The 20,986-nt window shown below is 44.5% G+C and overlaps 1 protein-coding gene across 1 annotated transcript; it reads left to right on the forward strand.

The window, feature by feature from the left end:
- The first annotated feature begins 550 nt into the window (after positions 1 to 550).
- Positions 551 to 20,986, forward strand: hnrnpub (heterogeneous nuclear ribonucleoprotein Ub). Its single transcript, XM_063223614.1, has 14 exons — positions 551 to 1,166; positions 2,344 to 2,458; positions 5,190 to 5,263; positions 9,205 to 9,344; positions 9,871 to 9,970; positions 11,507 to 11,619; positions 12,092 to 12,355; positions 13,193 to 13,312; positions 14,202 to 14,330; positions 14,737 to 14,905; positions 15,226 to 15,516; positions 16,088 to 16,449; positions 17,066 to 17,179; positions 19,973 to 20,986. The coding sequence occupies exons 1-14, from the start codon at positions 716 to 718 to the stop codon at positions 20,021 to 20,023; spliced, it is 2,493 nt and encodes an 830-aa protein (XP_063079684.1). The 5' UTR covers positions 551 to 715; the 3' UTR covers positions 20,024 to 20,986.

Here is a 20,986-nt window from a genome sequence, read left to right on the forward strand (position 1 = left end):
GCAAGTCTGACGCCCTAACCGCTTACCCATGACTGCCCTGATGTGATGTGACTGATGTGCAATGATGTGTATAATGTCTTGTATAGTCTGAATTTATGTAGGCCTATGTGTACCACTGGAAACCTTAATTTCCCTCTGGATTAATAAATGATAGCCTACTCTTCTACTGAATGACCTGTTCTGTTGCACACAGTAGGCCTTGGCCTAAATTGGCATTTTTTTATGTGACCATCCTGTAACCCAAGACCTATGACTCTATGTGCTTTAGCCTACTAGGACGTCTCCATTGGTTAGGACAATACAATATGCAAAGAAAATGTGAAGGGGGCAAAACTGGAAAAGAAAAGAAACATGGTTCGCAAAAAAGGAGGGCAAAACTGGGGTGGGGAAGGGGAGAAAAAGAAAAAAGGATGGCAGAAACATACCCAAGTCCATTCATAAAGGCCTAGGCACATTTACACCCTTACATACGGTAATCATACTGCAAGTAGCCCCTCCCTACGCACTCAACAGTATATGACCACGCCGCTGTACGTTTGTCGTTGCCGGTTGAAGGGAGACGTGCGCAGAAGAGCTCTTTGGCGCAGTTGGAAAATAAGGCGGCCTCCTTTCCTGTAACCACAATTGTCTGCTTTGACGACGTTCGTACAATTCGTAGGTTTATTGTGTGCGGGCTTTCTTTTATCGTCGGTAGTGTTTGGTTTAGACTGCAGCCATGAGTTCGATTAACGTGAAGAAGCTGAAAGTAAACGAATTGAAAGACGAGCTGAAGAAGCGCAATCTTTCAGACAAGGGGCTGAAGGCTGAGCTAATGGACCGACTACAGGCCGCACTGGACGAAGAGGCCTTGGGCCAAGGCTCCCCCGGGGAGAACGGAGCAGATGCGGGAAACGACGACGATACTTTGCAAGATGATATGAAGGATGATGATGAAGAAGAGGAGGAGGAGGACGACGAGGGCATGGAAGCCGAAGGTGAGCAGGGAGATGAAGACGGCGTAGAGGCTGAATGCGAGGACGGCGTTGACCAAGAAGATTTTGACATGGGTGGTGCAGAGGGCGACGACGACGGCGGCGATGAGGATGATGCGATGCCAAAGGAGGACGACGAAGAAGGGGACAAAATCGACGAGGAAGATGGTGAGCCGGAATCCCAGGGTGGAGATGGTGAGTCTTCCATTTAAAAATTCTGGCGAAGAGCTTACATCACGTGTTTCGATTGCGCTTGGTTCGTATTCGCATGTAGCCGGTCGGTTTAGGGCTCGTGCTGTTAAAATTTTAACTGATGCAATACAGGTTAGCTTTTGTTAATGTCTCCATTATCTTTAGACTGAAGTATGAACATTACCTCTGTTTTTGTTGGCAGTTGAGACTGAATGATGTGAAATATGCGTCGTTGAGGTCGCCACTATGGTTCCATCTATCCATTGTTACTTAGCGTAGGTTTGCTAGCTATCGAGGTCACAGGCTAACTAGCTGCTATATCGGACTAGCTCGTTGGCTAGTTTGGGTTTGAATGGTCGTATAGCTTCTTTTTTGTTAGCCTAGCTATCATGTAACGTGGGTGTAGTAGCAGATTTCTACTCGAGGATTAGTAAATTGGTATGCGTTATTGCTAGGCTAATTTATCTTTTGTGACCATTTCCCCCAAAATTGGTTATTCTTTCGATTCCACTGAAATGTAGGGTAAATTTGGCTACAGTGTAGTAGTAGCAGCAGCTGGAATTCAAATGTGTGGTTGCTAATGTTAGCGTTGATGACTGATTGGTGATGTGCCAGCACCGGTTAGGGTATGATGAAGCTCCTTTTCTCTACTGATACAATTGGATAAATTGGTTTCGTCCCTCATTAAACTGTAGGAGCAAGCAATTAGTCGTTAGCTCAGGTCGTTAAGTGATTGTAGTTTCGGTTTCGTCTAGCATTGTAATGTCTAGTTGGCAAGTTGCGTTACATACAGCTTGTTTCTCCCAACCAGTACCAGTAGCCTGCTTGAAGCTAGATGTCTTTCATGGGGACAAGATTATGGGGGGGATGCCTGATATGTTCACGTTAGCAATTTTCAACAATCAATATCTGTTGGACCGACCTAGAGTTAGCATTCGTGCTAGCTCACACTCATATATTGGTTGACCACAGTAACCTTTCTTACCATCAGCTATGCTGCCCGATGCTGCTCAAGGCAATGCTGCTCTATGTGTAAAATGACTGATCTGATCAGAGAGGTGGTCGGCTCGCTTTAATCCCAAGTGGAGTCCGACCGCTGGCTTTGTAGTCGTGTGGGCCACCCTAACATTAGGGTCCAGCACGGTGGAGCACCTCATTACTCTTTGTTTTATTTCCAAAGGGGATGCGGACAAAGACACCAATGCTGATCAGAAGAATAAGAAGGGTGTTAAGAGACGCCGAGAGGAACATGGAAGGGGCTACTATGAATTTATTGAAGAAAGCAAATACAGCCGGTAAGGATGGGAATGATGGCCTTCGGTATCCTTGAAGCGCCACATCATATCACGCGTTGGCAATAAGCGCCATCGCTTTTTTTTATTAAGACATTTTGTTAAATCCTATGTCTTCATAAGTCTACCTCAACCAGAGTTAAATGGAAATATGTTTGAGGCTCATCCCTGGCTTGTAATAACCCTTACCCTCATGTACCATGCAGAGTATGACTTGACAGACACAAGAAAAGAAACGACCAAAAAAAAACCTTGCACATGTCAGAATTCCACGCACTTGAAAAGCGCCAGTAATGGCCATTGTTCCTCATGCATTGTTTTTAGCGGACCTTTTTTTATTGTATGCGCATATGGTGACTCGGGTCATATCGCTTCCACTCGCTCAGAGAATGACAATAGGGCGGCAGCTGGAATTGGGAGCGTAAAGGGGCTGGGAGGGCTTGGGACTGTACATTGTGATGCTGTAGGGTGCATGTTTGGGAGTCCGTGTGAATGAGTTGATGTGGAGTGGTAAGGGAGTGTACACTGTAGTGAGAAACCTCCTGTGTTCTCTCACTGAATGGCATGATGCATATTATGTGTGATTTTAATTTTCTGTAACTTTGTTTTTAATCGTGTTTGTTTGCTTGCAATGAAGGACTTTCCCTCCAAACAGATTTCTTTTGGATTCCGGGTCATGTAGACATTTGTGTATTAGCCTATGTTATAACCTCATTGCAACATTATTATCTGGCTTGGAATTCTTCTATAGCCTTAAGACTCTTGCCCTTTATCAAACCGAGGCCTCGGATCAGGACGTAAACCAGTTGGGGACATTCCCTGCTCTGCTCTGCTCAAAAACTGTACTGGCTATGTGCACATAACGAACAAGTTTCAGAATCATCACCATGGAACAGTCCAACCATTTCCGGCTCGGAACCGTAACACTAGTTTTGACTTCAATTCAGAATCTGGGATGGCATGGTTTGCCCGTTTACAAAATCTCCACAAAATTAATGTGAATGACATCCAAACCTTGTTGCTAATTGTGGCCGGAATAGTTCTCAACAGCAACACAAAGTGCTGAAATTTGTCTAGCTACTTTCATAGCGGGCAAGTTAACCGTTAGTGTTATTGTGCACATAGTCAATTCTGCCTCGGTGAAACTGCATTGTTTGTCAGTCTAGCTTTGATTAGGCCTTTTTTCTGAGTTATGAATAGAAACTATTCTGCAATTGTAGTAAAGGTAAGTACTTGAATCATTTTTCTGACTTGCATGTGCATAGTGAGTAAACATGTGATTAGCCCTACCTTGCATAAACAAAACTCCTTATTTATTATTATTATTATTATTATTATTATATAGTCACAATCGTCTACAAGTCACTTCTGTGAATTAGGACCTCCTTACCTAACCACCCCCGGGGTGAACCAGCCACCTGTGATAGGTATACACAGCAGCCTGGCTGCACCACCACACCACACCCCTCCTCTCCCCTCAAGTCCTCCTGGCAAAGTGAGGTGGCGATGGAGGGAATGGGGCAATGAGCCACCTGTAGTAGATGTAAACAGCAGCCTGGGCGCACCCCTCCTCTCCCCTCATGTCCTCTTAGTAATGTGAGGGGGCGATGGAGGGAAGTGAGGTGCGATGGAGGGAATGGGGCGATGAGCTGGTCACATGAGGTCATAATTATGGGGACGGATTGAGAGCGTGCGTGTTCCTTTGGGAAGTAAGCCAGGGCATGCCATACATATGTCCAAGCATCCAGTGCATGCATTGCAGTCAGATTAACAACTTTGCACACTTGGGTTGCAGAAAGGATGCCCTTAAATAAACCATCATTTATTAGGGGTTGGGTTTTTTTTTTTTCACAGAGAAAAGAATAACAAACAAGACTTTGTCAGTGTAGTAAACATGTTGTAGTGTAGGATAGGCTAAGCAACTGTGAAATCTCACACCCTTGGCCACGTCATTTCCCCTGTCACTTAACAAGTTACAACGCATCCCCTGGTTTTTATTGCCACTTGATTGCTCCCCCCCACGCACAATACTGTAGTGCCTCACTCACACACACACACGCACACACACAATACAGCCCTCCTTCGTCCCTTTGGCTCAGTGACCACACAAGACTGCGACCCGCCCGTCCGCCTTTAGTTCCGGATACCTCCATTCCGGCTCTGACCTTTCTGGGCGCGAGCGGCTTGCGGCTTGTGGGTTAAATATATCCTCAAGACCTTTGGACAAACACCCGGACCAGCTGGCGTCATAAGGCCCACGCCTCCTAAAGGATTTGAGGGATGCCATCTGTTTTTGTTTTCTTCTTCTATGATATTTTCTCCCTTCTCCTCATAAAATGTGAATTACTGTGTGCCATCCTTTTTCCCTCCCTCCTGCTTCTTTAAGGTTTGTGCCATCTGGATCTGGTAAGAATTGACGGCAATCAAGGGCCGTCTGCATCTGTTTGTATTTTCTCTACACACTCAAATGTTTTGATGGCGATGACTCAAGCAAAAAAAAAAAAACTGGCTTCATTCTTGTCCTGCCTCCACACACTCCCCTTCCTCCTCCTCCTCTCCCCCTCTCTTTTTTTTTTTCTCTCATCCCTCACTCTTGTGTGCAGCCTTCTACCCATCCCCCTCCCTTCTCTTCTCTTCCCCAAAGGGGCGGGATCAGCCTGCCTCTGCCCTTTTGCCCCACCCCCTGCCCCATTATTCCAGTGTTCTGATTGGTTGTTCCTGTCTCCGTCTACAGGGCCAAGTCTCCCCTGCCCCCTCTGGAGGAAGAGGATGAGGAGTTCGATGACACACTGGTCTGCCTGGACACACGTAAGTGATGGAGAAGACAAGACTAGGGTGCATTTCTCAAAAGCGTAGTTGTTAGCCAGTTAACTACTTGGGTAGTTGCCAAAGGGAAATTGCATTGCGAACAAAGTAGCTTAAGTAGTTAGCAACTATGGTTTTGAGAAATGCATCCCTGATTTGTCTTGTGGTCAGGAAGAGGGAGGGAACCCAAACAGTCACCAAATTGCCCTAGTTTTTATTTTTTTATATTTACATGTTTCTTTTTTTTCAAATGGATTAAATTTTCTCTTCCAATGAAGCGAAGGAATGCATTCAAAGAATGTGTCATACGATCATAATTAATCCGTCGGGATTTGCAGGGAGCTGTAGGTGAAAGTGCACTTCTTGGCTGCGAAAGCTTTAGTGTGGGTCTGTGTGCACAACTAAGATTTGGACTGACATTAGGAATTGCAACTTGTATAACTCATTTTCATTGATGGCATTTTTAGGGTCAGTTCCCGTAGTCTTAGGTCATGAAGTAGATGTTCTTGGTCCCCCTTTCCATTGATGCTTTTAGTATTTGTATAAAGTCACGATATAGAAAAGTATGGTCCTTCTTCCTGATGCACCCAGATCCTCTAAATGTTAACGTACCGCATAAAATACATGGAAATTCATTCTATTTACAAATGCGGAAGTACCTAAAGAAACGAGCCCTTATGTCCACAGGATCAAGTGGGGTGACTACTTCATGTGCTGCTAAGTAGGCCAGCCAGTTGGGATTAGGGCATATGTATAGACCAGTGGCATTGTGATAATTTGCTAGAGGCTTAGCACCCGAAGGAAGCGGGTGGTTCAGGGCCAAAGGTGAGGCCCTGACAATACAACACCTGTTCCACAGCTGAAAAGAAAAGGACACATAGGGTAACGTGCGCTTGGCACACCTCCAAGTCCAAGCAAACTCCCCAGTTCAAATAAACAGGACCGTCCGGTCTGCTGTTGGAAGTGCAGTGCAGCGTGTAGGTATTTTTAAAGTGTTTAGATGACGCCATGTTTCAGTTTCTTTCTGGAGGAAGGAAACCATAGGGAAGGGCGATTGAGGACAAATGTGTCATTGCATTTCCTCCTGGTTCAATGTGGTATGGGGGGGTGGCGAAGTTGGATTGTCCTGCATCTTACTCCTCCCCCCCCCCCCCCCCCTTCTTTTTTTTGTAACTGAAGCTGTTAATGCAGAACTCTTCACACCAGATAAGCAAAACTGTGCAGATGAATGGCAAACCCAGCATGGCGTGCTTACCTAGGGGCTTACCTAATGGATATGTATCAATCCATCAATTATATGGCCAACAATCCAATAATGTCATATTGTGGGCCATTCTTAAGTATCGAAAATAATCGAATCGCTGTCTTGAGAAATCTATATCGAATTGTATGTTCATGGAGGCTGATTAACACCCGAATTTGCCGAACTCTACACTGCTGTAAAATGAGCTGGTTTTGTACCAAATCGTTAATGCGCACATCACAGTACTAGCACACATTGCAGCAATGAGACACAGCCGGAAGCAGTAAGCAATCTTCACAGCCATTAGTGTTGTGCAATGGATTGCAGTGTTTCCCACAGAAATTTTGGAAACTATGGGGGCAGCCGGGCTTTATTTTGTCGGGGGGGGGGGGGTTGGGGACTTGTATAATAGTAGTACATTGTCATTGTCAAAAAATGCAGTACAGTGAATAATTTCTGTTTACAACACAGTTTCATTCGTCCCTCATGCAGGGGTCTGGGAAACAATAATAAAACAAAATAGGAGCAGAGATAAGAATTTAAGAGCACTGTGAAATTGTTAACGCATAGACAAAAAGGGTCTTAGAGGGTAGGCTATGCCTTTTCCCCCACACATATCTGTAGGCGTACACATTCTACATGAGGGGTGCTGGTCACAGGGCCAGTTTTTTCCAAATTCCTCCCATTAAAAGGGCTGAACAACATATTACACATTTATGTCTATATTCACATTCATTACACGTTAATTTCTATATGCAGCCCGATGTCTCCTCTGCTGTGTCAATGAAGGTCTGTCACCAAACTCATTACAACTGTAAAACAAAGCCTAGGGAGTGTTAGTAAACTCATCCCAACTGTCCCTTCTCTGAAGGTTTTTTATATTGCTCCCAAACCCAAGTAAACTACAACTTGACTAGGCTTTTGATCCCTGTCTTTCAAGCACTTGTGGTTCTCTCTATAGCAGGGGTGCCCAACCTTTTTTTAACCAAGATCTACTTTTGAAGTTGATGGTCTGCCGTGATCTACCAAGTCAAATTCAAGGATGTCAGTATGAAAATTTAAGATCACCATTTATTAATCACCATTATTATGAACAAAATGTTTTCAGTAGGCTACTATGGCCGTATCTTTTCAGTGTGTTTTTAAAGTGTGTTGAATAGCCTATTTTTACAAAGCAATGCAGCACTGATAGTATGCAGAGATAATTTCAGTCATACACAAGTCATAAACAACTGAAACAATTTCAAAATGATAAACATTTGGTATATAAAAGGCACATAGGCCCTATTTCTAAAATATGATGAAGCATTATCATGCCTTCAGTGGTATAGGCTACAAATTAAAAAGGGCTCAGAAATTCACCATTTGTTATGGGTAAATAGTAGGCTACTATGAGAGAGAGAGAGAGAGAGAGAGAGAGAGAGAGAGAGAGAGAGAGAGAGAGAGAGAGAGAGAGAGAGAGAGAGAGAGAGAGAGAGAGAGAGAGAGAGAGAGAGCAATGAGAGAACTCATTGGATTGGTTAACACCCCTGTTAAGTGTGACTTCTTCTATGAAGGTTTTTTTTTCAGCTCTCTGGGACAGTAGCACAGCAAAGGCTTTCTATTGTGAGTTTGGCCAATCGTTTTGTCCACAACTGAAGCAAGAAACAGCACAAATTGAAGTGAATTCCATACATGTCAACAACTAACATTTCCCTTACACGCGGCACGCGATGTAAACGCAGTTAGCGATGATGCATGCGACTAGCGATTTGGACGAAGATCCTCGCATATCGGCGTGTCATAACGCATCGTTGCGCACATGTTCTGTTACTCACCCGATGTTACACGTGTGCACACATGAATCAACTGTAATACCCTTACGGTCACTTCCTAATGCTTTCCCCTCATTCTGTGTTACCGTGGAAATCGTAATTCAAATCGTTTTTAACAAAACGGATATCGTTAAAAAAAAAAAAAGTTTAACATTTTTTTTTTTTTTTTTTTACATTTTCGTAAACTATGGCGGCCAAATTTAAACTATGGCGGGCCGCCATAGTTTCCTCAATGTATGGGAAACACTGGATTGTTTTTGTTACATTTTGCAAAGTGTGTGTTGTAAATTGCAATCCACATGGAAAGCAGGTTTTGTGCGGCTTGTGAAACACGCACAAACCTATAACAAAATTAGGCAAAGTTACAAAAAAATTAGCACAGGGATTCCCAAACTTAACCATGACGAGGCCCCCCATATACCGATAGATTCCAGCCAAGGCCCCCCTGACACGGGCTGTGCCAGACTATTGTTTTTCTGTGCACTCTTTCACAACCATAGTCTCGGTCTGTGTGACCGTGCCTCTTTGGGGTTTATAAAATTCAGAATTCGGAGGTGAAATGGGTTATTATAATGCGGATCTCTAATAATGGAAACAGTGCTTAGTTTATTTTTGCTTTTTTTTTTTGGTGTACATTGATTTATTGTTATTTGCTTCCAACCTTCCGCAGCCCCCCTTGCACCCCTTTGCGTCCCGTCCCCCCCCAGGGGTTCCCGGCCCCGACTTTGGGCACATCCCAGATCACAGTTTTGTTCTGTTTGCTAATGCAGTGGTTTTTGAAGTGATTCAAGCTTGAGTTCTTCACATTTGCCATCTGTTTTATTGGATGTGCGTGCCTTCTGCTCACTGCTATTGTGTTTATGTTTGCTCCCTCCCTCCCCTTGTAGACAACTGTGACCTGCACTTCAAGGTGTCCCGTGACCGCTACAGTGCCTCCAGCCTCACCATGGAGAGCTTTGCCTACCTGTGGGCAGGGGGCCGGGCCTCCTATGGCGTGGCCCAGGGCAAGGCTGGCTTTGAGATGAAGGTAACCCACACCAACCGTTTTTTTTATTTACTATTATTATTATACCATTGATTTATTCTTGGCCAGGACTCCCTGGCAGAAGAGTCATTGTAACTCAATGGGACCACTTCCTGGTTTAAAAAAAAAGGTTAAATAAAATTATTCTGTGTTTCCCAGCTGTCAGCCCATATTGATGCGCTCTGCTGCTGTGCGTTTTGTCCGTTATATGTATTTGTTGGGGACGTGCCACAACAAACTACTATCAGCTGTGGTGAAGTGGCAATAAAATGAAATAAATCTTCTGTTATTACTCATTTTATTATCTTTGTGTCCATTTCTGCTGGTCAATTGCAGCCAGCTTTTGGGGTTAACAAATGCATCAAACGATTGATGGTTATGTGCCTGCCCAACAGAACTTCATAACTAGATAGCAATGCCCCAAAATGTGTGTAGTTAACTTGTGTGAACACATTGCCAGTTGCTGTTTTCCACCATTGTGTGTGAAATGATTTGTTCAGCAGCATCCTTATTTCTCTGTGTGTCTTAGATCATTGAGAAGATTCCAGTGAAGCACATCTCCAACAAGAACCATGACATCCACGAGGTGCAAGTGGGCTGGTCTCTGGCCAACAGCACCCTTCTGTTAGGTGAGTCAACTTTTGTCTATGCAACAGTTCAAAGATCCATGCACAGCTTCTAGGTCAGTGGCTCTCCACCTTTTTGTACAAACACCCCCTGAACCTCATCCTAAGCTTGCCAACACCCCCTTGGTGCTAAAAAAAAATAAAAAAAAGAAATGGACTATTGCCCCCAATTACATCTAAGCCCCAACCCCTCTCAACTGTATCCTTCTCAACGCTCCCCTAGGGCAGTGTTTCTCAACTGGTGGGTCGCGACACAAAAGTGGGTCGCGGAGAGGTCATGGGTGGGTCGCGGAGCCTTGGTGTAAAAAAAAACTTAATTCTAAAAAAAAAATATCCAACTTTTCCTGCAACAATTTACAACTTTTATGTTGATAGGCTAGTGAACTCCGTGTCATCTGTCGTCATAGATACATCTGAATGTTTATGCGAGATAGATAGCGTGCAACCAGTCATTCGAGTCTTTGTTATATTTTGAGAATTGCATTGAATTGACTTTAACGCTAAAAAAATTGGGTCGCGACCGAATGAGAGTGGAAAATGGTGGGTCCCAAGACTGTTCCAGTTGAGAACCACTGCCCTAGGGCACCCCAACGCCCCCTGGGGGGCAGTACAGCCCCGTTGAGAATCGCTTTTCTAGGTGCTGGTAAATGCAGGTGTTCAATACTTGAAATTTATAGCATGCCTGAGCGAACCTGATGACTTCCTGCGGCGTTGTTCGCTCTGAATAAACGAGCAAAAAGGTCAAATAAGTGTGCGGTGAACTTCGCTATATTTTTTGGGACGGTGAAGAGATGACTGGGAATGACCTTGAGCCAGAATCGAGCCCATTAACCCAGTCCAACAATACCTTAGCTGCTTGAGCCATGGCCATGGTAGTGAATGAAGTCCTAGAGTGGTTGCGACGCCCTCTAATGTCGCTTTGTGCAGATCACATTAATTCCCAAAGCAGCTGACCCATATACATGGATGCATGATGGATGTTGAGTATGTCTGTGGTGTACCTGAAGGCAAGAACCTAAGCATGAGAGCGGCTTACTTTGCTTCATCACAGCCCACTGCTCCAATTAGTGCCGTTGTGGAATAGGGTGATCTAAAAAATAAAATATAATGAATATGTTTCAGTTATGTTTTCTGTATCAAACTTATTTCCATTGAAATAAGTGGTTGGTTTGCTGCAATTTGTTTATTCTAAGATGTGTATTAAATGGAACAGTGATGCTTGGTGGATAAATGCAGTGATGCTAAGTGCCAAACTGGATTAGCCTTAGAATGGGATCAATTTAGATGAATTAACCAGTAATCCCAGTATCCACAAAATTAAAAACTCGAGGTTTAGACTAGACCCATTGTCTTCTGTTGTTGAATGTCTCGTACCTAGAAAAGGAAACTCCCATCATTCCATTCAGAGTTACTATTTAAATTTATTGCGCCATGGTATAGTATTGTAAGGTAAAAAAAAAAAAAAAATTAGTTTCATATACATTAAGATTGGCGCAACATTACGGTCGTCCCAGCTAATGGGCAGGTTGTGTCTTACAGGTGAGGAGGAGAACTCTTTCGCTTACTCCGGCCGAGGCAAGAAGACCACCAACTGCGAGACGGAGGATTTTGGCGAGACCTTTGATGAGAACGACGTGGTTGGCTGCTTCATCGTAAGGCTTACTTTGATCTCTTAGCGTCTTTGCTGTTATAAGCTCAATAATACAAGACTCAAAAAGCATTTTGTCTAACATTTAGTTTTTTTTGCTCTTCTGAGAAATGTATCCTATATATTAAAAAAAAAATACATTGAACCAGCTGATCTTGTGAGAAACTGAACCTGCTGAAGTTTATGACCATCCAGTAACAAATGTTTCAAGATTTGGAATTTTGGTTATTTCAGGATCTGGATCTTTATAGTCGTTGCCATTTATTTGCTGTTAAGTCGTCATAACTATAAACGTTTATTTGTCTTTTGAAGAACTGAAGTTGGTCTTTTTGTTGTTGGATTCTGATTTAAGGAGTTGAAATGTATTTGCTCCAACTTTTTGGTTTTCCTTAAGTTTCTTGAAAGGTGCTTCTGAATAAAATGAATTACGATCATAAGTTGTAGCTATAATCTTTACTCTGTTTTTTAATTGGTAGAACTTCGATGGCGAGGAGGTGGAGATGTCCTTCACCAAGAACGGGGCGGAGCTGGGCGTGGCCTTCACGGTGTCCAAGGAGGCTCTGGGTGACCAGCCGCTCTACCCGCACGTCATGTGCCACAACTGCGCCGTGGAGTTCAACTTTGGCCAGCTGGAGGCGCCGCTGTTCCCCACGCCCGAGGGGTTCACCCTGCTGCAGCAGGTGGAGCTGGAGCAGCGCGTCCGCGGCCCCCGGGGACCCGCCACCAAGAAGGACTGCGAGGTACGGGGATCAGAGGGGTGTACTAGCTGGTGCAGGAGTAAACCAGGTTAAGGTGAGGGGTAAATCATCTAATAGAAGAGCCTGGACTGATCATTGAAGAAAATGAGTCCAGGCTCTTCCAGGAGATGATTTACTTATCAACTTAACCTGGTTTATTCCTGAACCAGCTTCTTCGTCTGGGCCATAGGATGTGACATGCATAACTGAAGATGTTAATGTTTAGAAGAGGTTGTTTGTCAGCATTACATAATATCAAAAAACTGTGAGGTACAGGCCGGGGAGAATGAGATGCATTACCTAAGGTCTTGGTGTTTAGAAGTGGGCAATTGTCAGAGCAATGTCAAAATTCTACAAAAATATCTCGAGCTGATAACCACATACTGGCCACCAAGAAGGACTGCGAGGTATGAGAACCAGGATGACTAAAGATGTTGATGTCTAGATGTGGCTGGTTGTCAGCATTCCATGCATCAAAATTGAACCTAAATGCTGGAAACGAACGACTTAAATTTTATGTGGTGAAACCTTGGGACACCCTGTAAATGCAAGATTAGGGTCTTTGGCTTTTAAATGCAACCTATTTCATGTTTTTTGTGCTATGGATCTGGAGATATTTGGGCGATAGCCAATTGACGTTGGCTTTTAGCATGCGTTTTAGGCATAACTGGGTTAAAGTATGCTTTATGGAGGGTAACCCCCCTGAATTTGGCCAACTCCACAGTGTGTGGCAAACATGGTGTGTGCTTGTTGCAGGCGTTTCAGGCATAAATGAGTCGAGGTTAAACCTCTCTATTCGTCCAACGGCAGTAGTATAAACGTTGTGTGTGCTTGTTGCAGGTGATCATGATGGTGGGCCTGCCTGGTGCCGGTAAGACGTTTTGGGCCAAGAAGCACATGGAGGAGAACCCAGGCCAGTACAACCTGCTGGGAACCAACGCCATCCTGGAGAAGATGATGGTACGCACGCGCAGACAGACTCAAACACACACACACATACACTCCTTAGCTGTCACATTGTGCAGCTGTGGGGCTACTGCTGGATAATGGCATTGAGTACGAAACCAGGCGCAAACATCTGTTCCTTGCTTTAATACTAGATTAAAGGGACACTGTGAGATTTTTAGTTGTTAATTTCCAGAATTCATGCTACCCATTCACTAATGTTACCTTTTTCATGAATATTTACCAACACCATGAAATTCTAAGTATTCATTATGACTGGGAAAATTGCACTTTTCATACATGAAAGGGGGATCTTCTCCATGGTCCGCCATTTTGAATTTCCAGAAATAGCCATTTTTAGCTGCAAAAATGACTGTACTTGGACCATACTAGAAAATATTAGTTTATTACTTAGTAAACTATCATGTGAAGATCAGATTTGGCTAAAGGCAGCCCAGTTTCAATGAGCAGCATAGTTGCAGTACCTTTTTTGACCATTTCCTGCACAGTGTCCCTTTAAGGTTAACTGCACACACTCCCTTAAAAAACACACACACAATTTTAACTTGATTGAGGGAGTGCTCGTATGAATTAAGTTTTCACATTTTCTTTTCTCTATTTCTATTGTTAAAAATTGCTGAGTGTCTGAAGTGCCCGCGAGTGTTTTCTGTCGATCTCACAAATTCACAAAGCAGCTGACCTATACACATTTAACATTTGCCATCCTGTTGTGAGGACCAGTGCCTACTTTAGTTGGCGTCATGACATTTATTTGTGGGGGGAAAGAGGCCAAACCATCTTTTGACAATGGGGATGCTATAACATCCAAATATTGTGGTTTTATTGTAATATTTTGCAATTGCTACAAGACGATTGCTAATTTTTTTTTATTTTTTTTTTGTAGATCAACAGCCTGAAGCGTCAGAATAAGGATGTGACTAAGCTCACCGCCATTTCCCAGCGTGCACCTCTCTTCCTGGGCAAGTTCATTGAGATCGCCGCCCGCAAGAAGAGGAACTACATCTTGGACCAGGTACGGGAGCCTGATGGGCCCAATAGTCAAAATCCCTACACTTATAAAAAAAATGTATATATATACATTTTGGGCCTTTATTTCTGATGGGTGGTGAAGGCTGACGGGAAGAGAGTAGGAGAGGGAGATATGGGGCAGGGTTGGGATATGACCCTGCAGGCTGTACTCAAGCCCGGGTCCCCATGGGCATGCAAGCACGTAGCGCCAGAGCGCCCCCAAAATGCATACCCGTTAAAAGAAAACGTAAAACCCTTTATGGTAGCGCAAATTGAGCTGTCATTAAGTACACCACCACTTAGTCATGCCGCATAAAATGAAGCAAGGCAATATTTCACCCACTTGGAAAAGCTGAATGAAGCCGTTTTTTTCTAATTACATTCCTGTTTCTCTCTGCCTGTCCCCTCAGACGAACATCTCTGCACCTGCCCAGAGGAAGAAGATGTGCTTGTTTGCCGACTACATTCGTAAGGCCGTGGTGGTGTGCCCCACAGACGAACAGTACAAGGAGAGGACCCAGAAGAAGGCCGAGACCGACGGCAAAGACGTGCCCGAACACGCTGTGCTCAAGATGAAGGGTGAGGCCCCCCTCTCGCGGTTTAATTGGCCAAGTCTTTCAGATAATAACATGTATATATTATGTTTTAAAATGCTCCACTGCTTGGACTCATGGGGCCATGCCAAAGTTACAGATGGTGCCTTTACATCTGGGCAATTCACAAATTGGCAGGAAGGATGACTTGGTTTTGTTTCGCTTTTTTTTTTCCCTCGTTCTGTAAATAACTGTTTGGCTGTGATTAGGGGTGATGTTCTGAAAGGTCTGAAAGATGATTTCGTTTGTTTGTTTTTTGCTCATTCTGTAAAATAATCGTTTTGCTGTGTTTTGTTGTGTTTTTAGGGCTGTACGCGCTGCCGGAGGTGGGCGACTGCTTCGTGGACGTGACGTTCGCCGAGCTGGACAAGGAGGAGGCGGGCAAGGTGCTGGAGCAGTACAAGGAGGAGAGCAAGGCCAACCTGCCTCCCGAGAAGAAGCCCAACCAGGGCGGCTCCACGCCCAACAAGAAGAACAACAACCAGGGCCAGCGCAACCGCATTGGCGGCCCAGGCGGCGGAAAGAACCGCGGAGGAGGCCCCGGGGGCCCGCGCGGAGGACCCAGAGGAGGCTTCCAGAACCGCGGATTCAGAGGAAGTGAGTGATTTGGAAAAAAGTGTTAGGCTGTTGTCTGTCCTAAAGGTTGTGTGTTTTTTTTTTTCTGTGGCATGACCCCAGTTTTTAGATGCTTCCTAGCATCTCTATAACCGGGCAAATACACCGGCCGCGACAAGACCAAGGCGAGCGACTCTCTGCCGCTTCAATCGCGACACGGCCGGTGTATTCGCCCGGTAAGGGGGTATGTCGGTCTGTCCGTCAAAGCATTCTTTCAATCAGCCAAAACACGATCTTTGCCGCCATCGGACGCATCTTTGTCCGCCTGTCGGCCTCGTTACGTCATGTATTGCAGAGGAGCCATGCCATAGAGCTGGTTGTTTTCAATGTACATAGAATAAGTAATAACTCGCCCTTTAACTTATCGATATGGATCCCTGCTATTTTGGGAGAGAGGAATTAATTACATAGGTGTGATGACCAATGTGCAGTGTGTTGGGTTAGGCTAAATCTTTGCATTAGTTTCTAAAAAAAGAAAGCTAAAGTTGTCAAATATGGTGTTGATTGGTGCTTAGGTATTAAAGCCGCTGTGTTTTTTTGTCTGCTTTCACAGTGCCCGGTGGCCCTCGCGGAGCCTTCGGCCGTCCCCCGAGGGGAGGCTTCCTGCCCCCACCTGCGTTCCGCGGAGGCTTCAACCGTATGGGAGGAGGCATGCCCAACCGTAGCGGAGGTGGAGGTGGAGGAGGAGGCAACAGGCAGGGAGGCCCCATGAGGAACAACATGGGAGGGGGCATGGGCGGAGGAAGAGGAGGCGGTGGAGGTATGGGTGGAGGCAACCGCGGCGGCAGGCCCATGCACCACGGAGGACAGATGAACCGCATGGGAGGAGGTGGAGGAGGAGGAGGAGGAATGAACCGCGGAGGAGGAGGCGGACAGCACAGAGGAGGCCAAGGAGGAGGCGGAAACTTCAACCAGGTGGGCAGGGCAGCAGGGAGGGAGGGAGGAGGAGGAGGAGGAGGAGGAAAGCCTTGTTATAATCAGGAAATTATTAGGCTCGTTCGTGACGACACGGTAAGATTTTTGCTTGGCAGTGGGCATGCGCACTTAACCAGTTTGCATTCTGGTTAGAATTTTCTAACCACAATGCATCAAAATGGCAAAGTGCGCATGCCCACTGCCTAGCAAAAATCTTACTGCGTTGTCACAAACGAGTCTATTACTTTAGACAAATTAGTCCATGGTCAGATCCTCACTCCTGTCACAGCTGTCAGAATGGATTAGTGACTGTCAGAGGAACAAATAAAAGGAAGGCCAAAGCTAGTTCAAGAATTTCACACCAGTCATCCAATCACTGAAATGGTCATACCGTATGCCTAGACACGGTAGAGTAGATGCATGCATTGTACTAGTAGAGATGATGCATTTGAGAGGATGTGATTGTCAGATGGTGACTTAAGACTGTATAACTTGGATTAGCCATAACTCGAATGACCACATACTGGTTTATTTATTTATCCATGCATTGCATACTCTAATAATGGCATGAGTTGCTAACAACGACTGTTTGTTTGTATTGTTTTTGCCTCCAAAGTTCCGGGGACGGGGTGGCAACCAGCATCAGCACCAGCACCGCGGCAACAAGAACGGCGGCGGCAACTTCGGCATGAACAAAGCCCAGGCCTTCAACCAGAGCTGGCAGCAAGGGGTAGGTCGGAGTGTGTGTGTGTGTGTGTCTGTGACCTAAAATCCTAATGGCCCCGTTTGAAATGCCGCATGCGGTGAAATTCTGCACAGCACGCAATGCACACTGCAAAATGACAATGCATTTTGATTAGGAATATCTAGCCAGAATGCAGTGTGATTGCATTAGTACACATGCAGGGATTAAAGTTTTCCGTCGCTACGACGGATTTCCGTCAACTGGATGTTCGTTTGGACGGATTTCCGTCCGTATAATTTATGTCAATTAATTCACAATTTTTACTTTCCAACTGAACACAAATCGAGAGCACTCCTGGTCATGAGAAGGTGACAAGAGGTGTTTGGTGTACAGATTTAGTTATACACTCCACCACTGGTGTGATAGGCCTACAACAGATTCACTCATCAGTAGTTTTGAGCTCCCCGTTCTTCCAAAAAAAAAAAAAAAAAAAGAAGTACAGCACGAGCGGTGAACAATTCGGTGGCGGTGCAGCGCGAGAGACTAAAAAAAAAAGCCAACATTGTTGCTGATGGCAGAAAAGAAAATAAGTGTAATACTAGGCCTATGTCTTTAAAGTGCAATGACAATCGTTAAAGGAGTTGGACTGAGATTCCAATATGGGCTAATAATGCATGTGCATGGAATGGACACGGTAGGACACGTTTCCATTATCGTTGCACCTGCCGGGGCAGATTGTTAGAAAAAAAGAATAGTGTACTTCGACTGCGCATGATGTATTTTTCATGAAGGGTTTGCATTTTAAGCATTGTGGCTTTTACTAACATTATTCATAGCCCCAATGAATTGGCAGCTACCACGCGTTTCATCCTCAAAGTTTAGCGCGTTTGACTGGCTGCGTAAAAGGGCTATGATAGAACTAGCTCTAGTTGTCTTTCTGACAACGGATACTTTACTGTCTCATCTGTAATCATAGCAGATTAACTTTGTTGTTGCCGATATATATTCAAGAAATAAGTTAAACATGGGTTGCATTTTACAGGAGTCACTGTTGCTATCGCAGGCAGAGCCAATATTTTATGCCACGTCTTGTTCTGGGAAGCAGTGTCCTGATGGGTGGACTCATGGTCGATAAATGCCGTTTCGATGTTTGTTGCACTTTCAAGGCTTGTTGTAGGCTATTGTTTGATGCTATTTTTGCTAACTGGAATAGTGTGCAGCAACAGTTGTGTGTGCGTGCTTGTTTTTGAGTGGCTCAACGTCTGTGTCCATCTTCTCGGACTATGCGTTTCGTTTGAGTTCAGTTATTTGCGCACTGCGCACAGGGCTGATGGGTGGGCGATTTGCCTTGATTCGAGTGGAAAGTTGCGCGACAAGCTTGGGAAAGTGTGTTACTTTTGTTAAACGATAGACGTCTGGCTGTGACTGTGTCGTGTCTGCGTGCGTCGTGTCAGCTTGTATGAGAGAACACGAGTGCGTGCAGGAGTTGGGGACGTTTTTTTTTATATATCAATGGTAAGCGTGTGCCTGGCACCGCACATCGAGAGGCAAAAAAGTAGCCATAGGTTTTCAAAACGGTAGAACACAGAGGCAGACTACCGTCCGCACCCTGTTTGTAAACGTCAACAAGTTGTTCGTAACAGGATGAATAGTGAAAAAGGGTGAAAAACATACAAATAACCAACAACTAGTTTTCTCCCTCTGATTGCTATGACCAGACAATGCATTGTTTTTTAAATGTAAGAAATACAACCGCAAGCAATGCGCACCAGTGCTTTCACCAGAACAGTGTTTGCCCATTCTGATGTGAAAGACAAAATATACCATAGCCTGCAACTACTACAAAAACAACAAAAACCATAATGGGATCACTGTATCAACTCATTGCAATTCCAAGTCAATAATTCTGTGAGATCAGCTACCATTTTGAAGCAAAACTCATTGTGAATCCATTCTGCATAATGTTGTGAACAATTCATAAATAATGGGTAGAAATAAGAGGAAATAACCAAAACCTGCCCCAAATTGCAGTTCAGTGCAATCTGGTGGCCTAGGCCTGCCCCCTCTCCCTCTTTCCCTTTTTTTGTATTTAGGAATTGGCATCTGTAAGCATAGCATTGTAGGCCTACATCTGATTTAGTACCTACAGGTACATTCATATTGAGTGTATACAGACCTACTTAGTGTATAATGAATATTCATTGTTAATGTGAAGTGTAAAGTTTTATGTTGGTTGAAGCTCTGATTTTGTGGCAGTTTTTGGTATTACTAGCACCCTCAAGACATAGGCCTATTCTGCTCTAGGCGACTGCCCTGTCTGCCTAGCGCTGGCTCTGAGCCTCTGACACCATTCCTTGCGTAAAACCAGTGTATATTTCGTTACGAGGGCAGAGCCTGGCTACATTGGTTTTCGTAGGGTTACGGAGTGATACTCGATCGGGTACCTAACCGGTAAAAAAGTTCAGTCAGATTACTTTTTTTTGCTTTAATCCCTGTACATGCGCCATCACAGATGAGCCCAATGTGAATACGGCTCGAGGAGGAAGACGGGGCAGGTGCATTGATGGTGTTTAGTCACTGAAAGAATGAGCTGGACCCCTTTTCTCGAGTGTCGCTGCTAACCAGTTAGCAACTCGATAAGTTGCCAATAGGAAATTGCATTGCAACCAAGTAAGTTGCTAACTTGGTTAGCAACAACACTGTCGAGAAACGCAGCCCAGGTTAGGGGTTCTGAATGTACTGCAGCACTTGGTGTGATGGTGTGCCTTTGTGTGTTTGTCTCCCTCTGCTGGTGACTAACTCTTCCTGCGCGTTTGTCTGTTTGTGTTTGTGTTGTAGTTCTGGAATCAGAAGCCATGGAGCCAGCAGTACCACCCTGGATATTACTGAGAGCCTTGGCCTCTCTCTTAGAGACTGCTTGACCCTCCCTGATCCATAGAGCCCCCTATTGCTCCTCTTCACCACTCGCTCCACTCGCTCGCTCCAGTTATTCCTTATGGGCGCCTGGTCCTTCTTCCGCCTTTTTTGTTTTATTTTGTTTTTTGTTTTTAATTATTTTTTTATTTTAAGTCTGCTTTTTAAAATTCTCAAGAAGCGAAGGAGGGGAAATGCATTCCACGACCATCAAGGAGGAGAGCCCGGCCTTCTTCTCCCCCTCTCTCCATCACCACTCCATCTCCTCATCCCTCCATCTCTCCTCTCCTCCTCCCGTTATGCCTCTCTTCCTCCCAAACAGAGAATGGATTTCACCTTCTTTCCATTTTATTTTTGTACATTTTATTGGAATATACTTTTTTTTTGCTTTGCTTTTGTTGTAATTTTAATGGCCCAGGCCCTATTTTGTTTATTTTTATTCAGCAAGGCGACAAGTCTCAACGTTCACTTACACTCTGTGCTTGTGTGGGGTTTGGGGGTGGGTAGTAAGGCTTTGCAAAGAATTTCAGGGTTGTGTATTTTATCCTGTACTGTCATTTTATGAATGAAATGTAAATTATTTGTCCCTTTTCCTAGTTATCAGTATTGGTCATGTAAACCTCCCCCATTTTTTTGATTTGGAAATGCATAGACATCCCCATAAAAGCCTCTCCCTCTCCTCTGCCCTTTTTATTAAGTGCATGTTGCCGTTGTGAGTTCAAACTTAAAATCTGTAGTGTTTCAGCAGTTTGCCCTTTGTAAACGGATGAAGGTGTGCGTGCCCCCTCACAAAAATTAGATTGCTCCTTTTTTGTGTACGAGTGTTTTTTGAAATATTTGTTAAGAAAAGAAAAAAACGATTATTATGTCAAGCCTGTTGGAGCTAAACTACATAGTTTACAAATAAACGGGTGACCTTGCTTTTTTACAAACTTTGAA

The sequence above is a fragment of the Engraulis encrasicolus genome, chromosome 18, assembly GCF_034702125.1.
Source record: "Engraulis encrasicolus isolate BLACKSEA-1 chromosome 18, IST_EnEncr_1.0, whole genome shotgun sequence".
In the NCBI taxonomy this organism is placed as follows: domain Eukaryota; kingdom Metazoa; phylum Chordata; class Actinopteri; order Clupeiformes; family Engraulidae; genus Engraulis; species Engraulis encrasicolus.

Bases quoted from the DNA above. Each gene is read 5' to 3' on its own strand.
- hnrnpub (XM_063223614.1), top strand. From the start codon at position 716: ATGAGTTCGATTAACGTGAAGAAGCTGAAAGTAAACGAATTGAAAGAC. The intron at 13,313-14,201 runs GTACGCACGCGC...TTTTTTTTGTAG, and splicing joins CCATCCTGGAGAAGATGATG to ATCAACAGCCTGAAGCGTCA. The intron at 16,450-17,065 runs GTGGGCAGGGCA...TTGCCTCCAAAG, and splicing joins GAGGCGGAAACTTCAACCAG to TTCCGGGGACGGGGTGGCAA.